The sequence below is a fragment of the Panthera onca genome, chromosome B4 (assembly GCF_046562875.1).
Source record: "Panthera onca isolate mPanOnc1 chromosome B4, mPanOnc1 haplotype 2, whole genome shotgun sequence".
Lineage (NCBI taxonomy): Eukaryota > Metazoa > Chordata > Mammalia > Carnivora > Felidae > Panthera > Panthera onca.
In genome coordinates, this window is record NC_138345.1 from 72,798,624 (window position 1) to 72,810,978 (window position 12,355).

At 31.5% G+C, this 12,355-nt stretch overlaps 1 protein-coding gene across 3 annotated transcripts in view; it reads right to left on the reverse strand.

Moving 5' to 3' along the window:
- Positions 1 to 12,355, reverse strand: part of SCAF11 (SR-related CTD associated factor 11) — a 68,134-nt gene that overhangs the window by 21,936 nt on the left and 33,843 nt on the right. For all 3 annotated transcript variants that reach the window (XM_060657872.3, XM_060657873.3, XM_060657871.3), the window contains exons 5-6: positions 5,177 to 5,254; positions 1,736 to 1,836 (exon numbers count right to left, since the gene is read on the reverse strand). In XM_060657872.3, coding sequence (XP_060513855.1) covers positions 1,736 to 1,836; positions 5,177 to 5,254 — 179 coding nt within the window. The remainder of the gene's footprint in view (positions 1 to 1,735; positions 1,837 to 5,176; positions 5,255 to 12,355) is intronic.

Below are 12,355 nucleotides of genomic sequence, written 5' to 3' on the forward strand. Positions count from 1 at the left end.
GATGCTAAAAACATCCAGAGTCCAAAATGAATGTACTATATTCAACAGTTGATAGACTTTCCACCTTGGGAGGAATCATGAAGGGGATGACTTGGTGGATAAAAGCAAATTATTATTTCTGTATACCATCCACTACCACAAATCTCTGAGAAAAAGCAGTCAAACATACGGGCTACCTCAGCTGTGTTAGACCCACGATATGACTCTGTTACAGGATGTACAGTGATGACCACTATACTCTCAGGTAGGGTAATTCAGAGAAAGCACAAAAATGCATGTCCGTGACAGTCATAGCTAGTGATAATGTATCAAGAATGAAGCTGCAGAAGTTCTTCAGTGTGCCTGAGGAAAGTGTGCTACTATCTTCTATTTAAAAATAAATGCAAAACCCAAAAACTGACTCATACAGTTAAAAGAAAATCTTAATAAAATTTCTGTAATGCAGTTACTAACTTGGATTTATGGCTGGGCTCTTGGAATGGGTGTCCCATAAATCCCTTAAAATCATATACAAACGTAGGTTTTATGACCTGTTTTTCTGGTAGAAGGTGTCTATAGCCTTCTTTAGATTCTCAAAGAAGTCCATAACTTCCAAAAAGAGCTGAAGAGTTGCAGGATTATAAATTGTGGCATGATTTAATAAACCTTAAGAATTACTGTCAACTGCTTTAGTAACTAAATAAATATACTCTGTTAAGAAATTAATATTCTGATTAAATGTACTAATGAATCAGATTTAGTTATGTATTTTACAATATATATTTCTTAAGAATACAATTTTGGACAGCTCTGAATATATGTCAGATCAAAATGGGCTTAAATTTTAAATGTATTAGAACAATTTAAGTATTAATAATAAATTTCCAGTAAACTATTAACTCAATTTACTTCAAAAAATGTTAAATACCTATTAAACTCAAGTACTAATAAGCACTATATTTCTAGGCAATTATGTTTTAAAAACAGTACTTGAAGAAATAAATCCAAACATGTTAAAACATTTTTTAAAACACAAATGGTTGTTATGGTAGGTACCAAGTGCCTGCTACACTTGCTACAATACAAAGAAGTAAAATCAAAAAGATAATAAGCAGCTTCAATTGTAACTGTCTCATGAAGAATATGTGCTATATTATTAGTTACTTCCTACTTTTTGTCCATAAATACTAGAGCAGTGCTACTCAAAATATGCGGTCAGTGCAACAGTGCTTATTCATTCCTGGTTTGTCATATACAAAAAATGAGTAAGCTTTAATTTACACTGCTATAACATTTTTATTTCACAAAAATATCTGAACAGATTACAGAAAAAAACTAAAACAAAACAATTCATCAAAGATACAATTCAAATTCTACTCTCAAGATTTCAACCAGTCTTTTTTAAAATTACCAAGTGTGTGCTTTAAAAGAAGTAATTAAATACATTTAAACTCCACATTGTTTAAAAAAAAAAAAAAGCACTTTTTTTCTTAATTTTACTTATTTTTTTTAGAGAGAGAGAAAGTGCAAGTGGGGGAGAGGGACAGAGGGAGAGGGAGAGAGAGAGATCTCAAGGAGGCTCCATACTCAGCATGGAGCCCGACGAGGGGCTCAATCCCATGATCCTGGGATCATGAGCCAAAATCAAGAGTGGGACGCTCAACCAACTGAGCCACCCAGGCGCCCCAGCACTTTTCTTATTAGCTATCTTCTGGTTCTACACATTTGGACTCCACTTCTACAGTTCATCACTAACCTCATACAGCTTTTAGAATTTTCACGATAGAAGAGCGGTTTCTTAAAAGAGCTTTCATTTTTCTTGTCTTTTGTTTCTCTCAACTGTCTTTTTACTTGAACCTAGAAGAAAAGCAAAATCATGTGTTTAGAGTTGATAATCCAGTATCACAAATGATCACATACCAATTCTCCTTTGAAAGGATAAAAAAATTAAAGAAACAAAATTGTCTGAATGAAAAGGTAGCCCAAACACACATGCTTATTCATTCACAAGCATGCTAAACCATAAGGCTAGTAGTAAGTGTGCTAAGCTCTGGGGAAACAAAATAGTGAGAGGCATGTAAACAGATAAAGTGCTCATGAGCGCAGATCTATTTATACGTGTAGGACTAAGAAATTAACTCTATTTGAGGATAACAGAGAAGACTTAAATGAGTAGGTAATTTATGAGTTGGTCTTAACGAGTAGGAATTTATCGAAGGAAAAAATATTCTGAATGGAAGAACAGTGAGAAGCCAATACAGACAGGGAAGAAAATATCAGCAGGATATAAAGCTGATGTCATATATTAGGACCACACTGTAAAGACCCTCAAATAAGAAAACAATTCCATGGGAACCAGGAAATAAATGGAGTTATTAAAGCAAGTGAGTAAGATGATCAAACTTGATTTTTAGGATAAGCTTTGCCAGTGATGTGGAGAATGAACCAGTTAAGGAGAGACAATAAAGGCCAGGAAACCAGAAGAAAGTTCTTATAATTGTGTAGATCTATACTGTCTGAGACAACAGTTGTTAGCCACACGTGGCTACTGAGCCCTGAAATGTGGCTTGTTTGAATTGAAATTGTACCTTAAGTGTAAAATATACACTGGATTTCAAAGACATAGAACAACAACAAAAATAGGTAAAATCTCTCAATAATAATCCTTTGAAAATACTATATGTACTCATACTACATTAGATATGTTAAATAAAATATATTCGTAAAATTATTTTTTACCTGTTATCTTTCTACTCTTTTAAATTAAAGTGGCTACTAAAAATTTTACAGAGTGGCTTGTAGTATATTTCTATTGGCAGAACAAGTATGGATGACAGCATGAGAGCCTACAAAGAAGTAACAAAAGAGGAATGAAGAAGAAACAAATTTAAGATAGTATGCAGAAGGACTAGGCAAAGATGATGGAGAGAGAAAAAAATGGAAAACTCCCAGATGAATTCTGGATTCTAAATAGAGATGACCACAAGTAGTTGAAAACATAAATCTGGTTCTAAGGAAAGAGGTCTCGGCTAGTGATAGAATTTTAGAAGCCATACAAATATAGGTAAGAGTTTAAAGCTACTGGAGTACTCAAGAAGTCTTAAAAAGTATCCCTAGAAAATTGAAAGGCACTTAAAATTTAAGAAATTATTTCTAAAAAGGCAGAGAGATAGGAAAGAAGATTGTGAAAGGTCAGATAAGTAAAACAAGCAAGCATACATACAAACATTCATAAAAGGATATCCTATAAACCAAAGAAAATAAAGGGCAGTCAAGAGCACCACATGCAGAAAACAAAAAATTATTTTGAACCTTAGTGAGGATAGATTTAGGAAAATAAAACAATAGGGGTGAATGTTCAATGGGAGTTAAAAAGCAATTGTGAAGAGGGAGCCAAGTACAGATATCTCCTTCAAGTTTAGTTGGAAAGGGATAAAGATAATAAAGTGAAGATTCAGAAGTAAAGATCAAAGGAAAACATTTAAGAGTATGTAGGTAATATCATGCCATAAGAAATATTTTTTGAAGTCTAACCAAATTAGGCTAACACTACACCAAACTTCTAATTTAAGTAAAATATAAACCATATTAAATAAAACATAAATTTCTATTCCGAGCAACAAAACAGTATTTCACATGAAGCAGCAAAACAAAATTTTATAGGAAAATATCTTTGGAAGTTAGTTCACGCCAATATATATATATTCAGCAACATAATATACATAGTCTGGAAAAATAGACAATCTGTCTTTCAGAGAAGCCATGCTTTAAATTTGATCATAATATTACACATTTATACAATGTTGTATCTTTTCTCTAAAACATACGAATTTATATAATTTAATAGAATTAAATAGAATTAATAGAATTACAACGAGCAAAATCATTTTTTACATATGTCGTTTTATTTGAATTGCAGTCTCATTTGTTCCTTATGTCAATGAGACACATCTGGTAAGAATATACCAAAACAAATTATAAATACCTACACTGAGGTATTTATGTGCTTAAATAGCTGTATGTTGCTTCCAAGCTATTACGGACTTATAGTGCTATTTGAGAACAGTTTTTTCCCCCATCAACAACATCACATTTATATATAATAAGAATTCTTCTCCTTCTCCCCTTCTCCTTCTCCTTTTTTTTTTTTTAAGTAAACTGTACCCACAACGTGGGGCCTGAACTCACAACCCAGAAATGGAGTCGCATGCTGTACTGACTGAACCAGCCAGATACTCCCAGGAATTCTTAATTCTTAAAGTAATTTCAGCTATACACCATTCCTGACTTGTTAGTGATACCTCAAGAAATCTTTTTCTCATACAGTTTAACTACTCACTCTCCTTTTCTTTTCACCTTTTACTCACTGACTCAGGAATATGTTCCTATTTCTTTTTTCTTCTTTTATTTATAAGCCAAAAATAAATCTAAATACAAATCATAATCATGGTTCATAATCATAAATAACATCAACAAGGTATGTATATGTGAATTTCATGAAAGTGATTAGGATTAAGCATTACAATAAAATTGTACTTCATAAAAGAATAAAGTCATCTGCCCACGCCAACCTGGAAACTATGAGAAGTCTCTCAGGATCCCTACAAACCCCCTTATCCTTCTCTAATCACTCACTTTCCTTCAAGCAGCAGCATTTAAAAGCAAAGACACCATTTTATTTTTAGTTTTATTGGCTTACTCTTCCAAACATTTTAATGTTTTTCATGAAAAACAATTTGTGGGTATTTTGAATTTAAGTTTTTGTGTGCTTGGTTTTTGAATCTAATATTCCATTTCAAACCCCTTTTCAATGAAAAAAGTATTCAAAGCACAATCCAATTAATCAGTAAATGTTTCTGACATACAAAAGTCCTCACACTAAAAACATTCTAGAAATTTAAATATCTTGCAATTAACACTAAATGTGAAACTTCTTTTAAACCATCTAAAATTGTGGAAAATCATAAGGTGACCACCATGGATTTGACCTCTTAAAGGAGGACAAAGAAAAAAAAGGTTCAGAATTTTTGTCCTTGTAGTAAAGCCTAGGCTTTACATGCTGAAGAGAAATAATAATCACAGATTAAACCTAAAGTTGAACAATTCATAAATATACTCAAACTGAAAATCTATTAAAGCGAAATCATCTCAACTAAGTTTATACGGCTCATGTTGCAAAGTAAAATATAAGCTTTACCTTAACACAACCTTCCAATGCACTCAATTTAAACACTGCTTGAAATGGTTTTCGATCAACAGGACATGAAGCCAGTATCTGAAAAATGATTAACAAATTATAACTTTATAAACATTTCTTAGATCAACATTAAACTATAACACATTAAGCTTTCCACTAGAAAAGGAAATAGAAAAATAATCTCTTCTTCTTTCAAAGATAAAGATAAAATACGTTCCACTTGTATCATGTCACAGAGTAATAAATACCTTAAACTTGTTCAATTCATTCAAATGTTTACTGTGCTCCTACTCTACGCTAGGTTAAGTGCAATACAAAGATCAACAAGAGAGATAAAATCTCTGTTATCAAGAGAATACCTACAAAGACCTGCTTGCCCAGTTGAGAACTACTGGCAATTTGAAAGGAGAACTAGACTGAAATCAACAGCTCTGCTATCTAAAGAAAGTACTTGGGCAATTCTAAGTCAGAGGTAGAAGGAATGCCTTGGGCAGGTCCCTTACAGATTTTAATTTTTTATGACTTAATTAATTTCTCTCCAAATCAATTATTTTGAATAGACAGTTGCACCAGCAAGTCATTCCTTATACTATCCTTTAGGAGATATCCAATGCATATACACATATATGGTGTACCTTCTTAATATACAGCTAAACCGAATTTTGTTTTTCTCTTAATTATGTACCTTACATTGGTTTATATTACTATTTCTGCGTGGCCCCATTCTTAATAGCACGATATGCTGTAACAGTTTCAATTTACATTTCCTTTTTTATAAGTAAGATTGAGCATATTTTCCTATTTTTAAGGGCTTTTCAAAATTCCTTTTCTTTAAATTGTTTATTCACGCCCTTTGCCTAACCTTGTTTTTAGGTTGCTGGTCTTTTTCAAATAGAAATGTAGGCATTCTTTATAGATTAAGGAAAATTGTCTTTTGATCACTCTGATTCTAAATGAACTTTATTTTGATAAAAATAGTATTTTCCTGTACTTTCAAAATTAATGTGTATCAACTATTAAGTGTTTCTCTGTTAATACTATTTAAATATTTGTATAGGTTTATATTATTTAAATAATTTAAGGGCCATCTGGCTGGCTCAGTCAGTAGAACATGCAACTTTTGATCTTAGGCTCATAAGTTTGAGCCCCACGTTGGGTGTAAAGATTACCTTAAATATAAAAAAAATCTTATTTAAATAATTTAAAATGGAGTATATTGTCCACTAGGGCAGGAGGGAAGATTCTCTACAATATGAAAATACCAAAAGGTGACATTACTACACACGATTACAAAAGTAAAACAGGATTTTAACAATGTAATTAGCAATACTCTAAAAGACCACAAGATAGTAATGGAATTTTGACAAATTATCTTATGTTCCCTAGTGAAAAATGTGACTGTTGCCTTTCTGGACCTTGGAAGATATCAAGATATGCTTATACAAGTTCAGATAGATCAGACAAATGTCGCCTCTAGTCATAGAATACATTTTCACAAAGTCTGTGAATCACTTTGAGAGCAGCCAAAATATAAATTGAGTTACTTTACTACTGTGCTAAAAAGTAATTTTTCTTTCCTGTTAAGTAAGTAGGCCTTGAAAAAATGCTTTACCACATCTGAATTAGGAAATGTGACCTTACTATATTAAATTGGTTCAGACTGGTAGAAGCCAGCTCAGCTTAGTTCCAAGTACTATGGATTTAGGATGCTATTACTTTCCCTACAGAAAACAACCATAAGAAGCTTTGCAACAAGTAGTGATATAAAGCTGTCCATATCTTTTTAAAAACTGCACTGCAAATAGCAATTCTAGTTCAAAGAATTTGACAATGTGAATGTTTACATTAGCATTTACTATATGAAATTTCTTAAACTAGAAGTTATATTAATATGTTTATAATTAAAAAGAATATTTAAAAGTAAAACCTTTCACATACTTCTTATAAATAACCAAAGTTTCAGAATATACTTATTTCTATTTCAAAGGTAAATTTAGATAAACATTCATAAAAAGATAAAACAATGCTTCCTTCATGTTTTTTTGCTTCCTTCAATGTTTAAAAAAAAAAAAAAAAAACCATTAAGAAAGATGTACAGAAGCTCTGGATTGCTGTCTACTTTCAAATCTTGCCCTAATGTATAACCTTAAGCAAGTTACACAGACTCTGTGTATCTCGGTTACCTCATTTGTGAAAATGGGGATAACAGAACTTATCTCTGAAGTTCTTAAGGGAATCAACGGAATTACTTTAGAAGTGTATGGCATACATTAAGCATTGGGTAAAGTCTTCTAAATATCAACTAACTTCACTGAACAACAACAAAAGATTGGTTTATTAACAAAAATGATAATACAATATGATGTATTATTATACATGCATGTGAGAGACAGGAGTTCTTAATGATTTTCTGTTGGGTTTGCAAAGTTCATGGCATACATGGAAATTAAAATGTTTCATTTTACTATATCTATTTCAATTTGTAACACTAAGATCTAAAGAAAGCCACTGTGTTCAAGAAATTTACTCTATATCAGATGCACCCAATCGTTCAGAAACTCTGAAATTGCATAACCTTATTTTCTTATTAAATTTTCTCGGATGACATCAGTAAGTGGCACTCTTGCCTTTAGTGTTCAAACTAAGAGTTTCAACCTGAGCCATTCCATTTTGATCTGTTTCAAATAATGGGGTTCTGAGTAAGATTTTGTTTTTGTTCTTTTTTTTCCTTAAGCATAACTGCCACAGATTTGTTTCAGGTTTCATCTGAAGAAAGGGTTCTACTGCTATTACAAAATGAAAGAAAACAGAAAAAAGTAGTTGGAAAACCACTGATATATATTATCACAATCTGTATATACTTAAAGTTTCTAAATCTAGTTGCTACTAGAAAATAAGTAAATAGGTTATCTTTGGCTCAGGCTCAGCCATCGGAAAAAATGCTGAAAACCAAGTTATCCTCCTCAGTTAAGGAAAGCACATGTCAGAAAACAAGCTACCTATAGTAGACAAAGTACATTTACAATGGCTGTTGAGAAATGATGGTATACCTTTCTGACCTTAGAAGAGTTTAACAAAACATTTCAGAGGGGAAACAGAAAAGAAATTCAGTTATCCTCAAGTCTTCATTGAATACTTCAATAAATTAAGACTAAAGAAGAATGAAAAAGAAATCAAAACATATTTTTAAAAATTAAGAGGATCTTTAATTTTTTTGTTAATGTATACTATAACAAAAGTACAAGGCTACCTTAACATGGCAAAGTTCAAAGACACCATCATTGGCAGGTATTAATAAAATTACACATTAATTTTTGTAAATTTTTGTTAATTTTTGTAAATAAAATTTACAAACAGGTTTTTGAAAATGGTTTATACCGTCTTACTTTTAAGACAGTCCCAAGGGTATTTCACGCTTATAATCCAGCAGATACCAATTCAGAAAATGTCAGATATTTTACTTAGCTTTCATAGTTTGTTACTAACATAACTAATTTTGTTTTTAAGTTGTAGGTTTTTGAAAATACACATTTAAACTAAAGTAGAAAATTTTGAATATACTTAATTGTGCTTAAAAAATGTGATTTTAGTTTTGAAGAAAATTATCCCAAATTTTGTTTTCCTTATATACAACCAAAATAAAAACCCCATGATTGTTCGCCATTTTTATTCCTCATATACAATCAAAATTAGTCTTCAATTAATCACCTATTTCAACCAATATGACTTTCATTTCAATACTTTGTAAGTATCTAATTTAGTTTCATAAAGTAATTCAATCACCATTCAATTTTGTGATACAGCTACAAAATTAATAGAATATGATCACTGCTTTACACCGTAATATGTATTAAAAAACAGAGCATACATTTTATTGTGAATGCTCTGTACTAAGGCTGTATCAGTTAAGTAGGCAATTTTGCTAGGAAAAAAAAATCTTCCTAATGATTTCAGTAAAACATACCCTAGTATTCTGAAGCGTTGTAAATTCCCAGCTCAGACAAACCCATATTTAAATGTAAGAACAGGAAACCTTCCTTATTTGGAATTCAGGATTCTTGATTTCTAATATTTCTTGCTTCCTGTTGCTGCTCTATCCTCAATCACAAAGGCTGCCTACAGATAGCCCCTCCTAGAGAGAGAGAAGCAAGTGTTAAAGATAAGTGCTTAAGGACTAAATCTCAGTACCTATGCTTATTAAGTAGGTTTGTCTGTTCATGGGAATCTCTAGAAAATCTATCTTTCCTTCTAACAAATAGAGCATGTTATATAAAACTACAGTTCAAAAGCAAATAAAGATGATTTAGGAATGCATAATATTAGAGGCTTATTTTAAATCTGTTTACAAGAACTTATTTTTCTTGTTGATGGTGCCAATATACCTAGCCTGGACCTCCAAAGAAAGTGCTCACCTGTAGTCAGACTACATGTTCCCTATCACAATTAACCACTTCTTTCAATACATCCTTGTCAATCCATAATTAGTAAAACTGTAGGGTTTTTTTTAACAACTCTCAGAATGTATTCCTAAAGGACAAATGACTGTCAGTGACAAAAATTAACACCAAGAAAGCATTTTATCTAACTACTCAAAAGGAACCCCTTCATAAGACACAACAGTTGGGTAAGAATAACTTTTAATTCTAACTTCTTTTTACATGTAATAGTTAATACTTTCTTTTTCTAGAAAAATAAAATAGAAAATTCCATAAACTACCCGTATAAATCATTTTCAAATTCTAACATTTAAAGCTAGGCTATACAAAAATACACATTAATTTACCCAACTGGTAAAAACAGTATTAAATGAAAATGTATTACATTTATGCTTTAGATAATGAGTGTTGACTTTAGATAATGAGTGTTCACATTAAAAAATGTGTTCAAATGTAAAAAATAGTCTTTGCTCTATCAAAGGTTTTTACCAAAGGATTAATCCACAAGGTGAAAACCATAGGGGATTTGGAATAATTAGTCACAAATCCAAGTTCTGGAGGGCTCAGAACTAGCAACCTCTCTTATCCACTTTAAGTATGAAGGTAGACAGTCCTGAATCACCAATTGCACGAGTTGTAATAATTGAATGAAATGATGTATTTGACAATGCTTTACAAATTTTAAAAGATAAGGACTAACAGTATTCTTCCACAGATGTTTAAATTCTTGTTCACAGAGAACTACATAACATAGGTTTAGGAATAGAGAAAAATTAAAATTCCAGGAGAAACTGAAGAAATCCAGACAATTAAAGCTTTGCTGATTATGTTATTTAAAAGTATTCTAATTACCACAATGTGTAAATTTCTCCTCACTGCATAAAAGAACATCTGTATATAAAACACATCAGTAGTCAGGATATAAGTCAACTAACTGTTCATATTCTGATTTTTTGTTATGTATTATTAATTCAAAAATATATTCCTCACCCGACTGCATTGAATACTGTCGTCTGACTTCTTCAAGAACTGTACTCATCGCAGTAAGACTCTCTTCATTTCTAGCCTCACAAAAGAAAACATACCTTTGCCAGTTGTCCAATTTTGGTTTCATTAACCTTACTTTCTCAAACTGAAGCTGTCAGCATTTGATATGAAATGCAGGACTGGGATAAATAAGTTGAACAAGGATAATTTGCTTATAGCAGGAAAGTTAATCACATTAAAAAAATATTTACAAGGTAAGGGAAATATTTTATATTACTTTACAGATAAAAAAAAAAAAAAACCCAGTGGGTAATCAGAACCTCCTAATCACATATATTGTGTGTCCCTTTGAACAGGATAATAAAAACTCTTAAATACTTCAAACATGAAATGCTTCCAAGGCCTTAAACTTTAACTGTTTTAGGGCCAAAAATTTTAACTTCTCGGCAATCCGCCAAATAATAAATCCTATTTTCTCAACCAGTGTGTGTGTGGAAAAGGTATCTTACTGTCTATAGAAAATCACAGTTATGATCAGCTGTCACTACTACAGTCATGTGTAGACTTCTTCTCTAGCCTTCACCTTTCTAATTATCTACTTTAAAATGTGCAAACTCAGAGGATCAAGGTTAAACTTATGCACAAAGTAAAAACTGTCAATATGCTTAGACTGTACTGGTATAACACAGGTAAGATATATATAATATAAGTAAAATATAGGTAGATAATTTAGATAAAATAACTTTTTGAGTGGCTGCTTAACTTTAATGTATTGCTCTACACATATTTTATCACTTCAAAGGTCTTGTTTAGTTTCAGATTTCTCAGCTCTAATACTAATGCTTTAAACTAATAAAAATTTCAACTTCCCTCAAGTGTCAATTACTGTTTAGTTCAATATTCTATTTCTACATCATTATCATTATTATTTTACAAACCAATAGAGTTCCTTGAAATTAAACATGGTCATAGTGGACATGCTTAATTTCAACTTATTCTAGTGTCCCCAAGGGCAGGAAACTACGTTATGGGCCATGAAGGCCACCACAGGTTCCATTATCTTCAATCTTTCTGCCCTGAGTAAGGTGAACTATGTAAAATACCTACAGACTAAGCTCAGTTACTTGATCACTTTAAAGTCCTTACGTGGCTTTTGTATTAAATAACCACAGAGCCAAAATTTTAGAGCATGAAAAGATTAAAGCTACATTTGACTTTGGATATAGGGTATTTTAGGAGCATGAAAAATTTCAGGAGGGTGTCTGAAATAAATACACTACACTACCTTCAGTTAATTACAGAGGAGAATTTCTTCAATGCCTAAAATATTAAGGTGAAAGTAAATAAATGAGTCCCTCTTTTTGGTTCTTGATATCCATTCTGAATCATATCTCAATGAACCTGAAGTACAAATTTCAGCTAGCTCAGCTCAATTTCTAAAAGACACATAAGCTAGGAAGATGATTCTAAATACATTTTGTACCATTTTCTTATTATGTAGATTTTTAACTGTAAAACTCACTTTGATTTCTACCTTATTACTAAAAAGGAACATCGGTAAAATTTAAACAACGGATCAATTTTTAAAAATTATTTTCATTTCTGGCTATCCCTTGAAGTATTTAGCAAAAAATTAGAGTTCAGAATCCTTCCCTTGAATATCAAATAAACACTGACATGGTAATTTAATGAAGTATTTTAAAAAGCCTTTGTATAGGGCCTGGCTGGTTACAAGAATCTGAATACAGATATACAT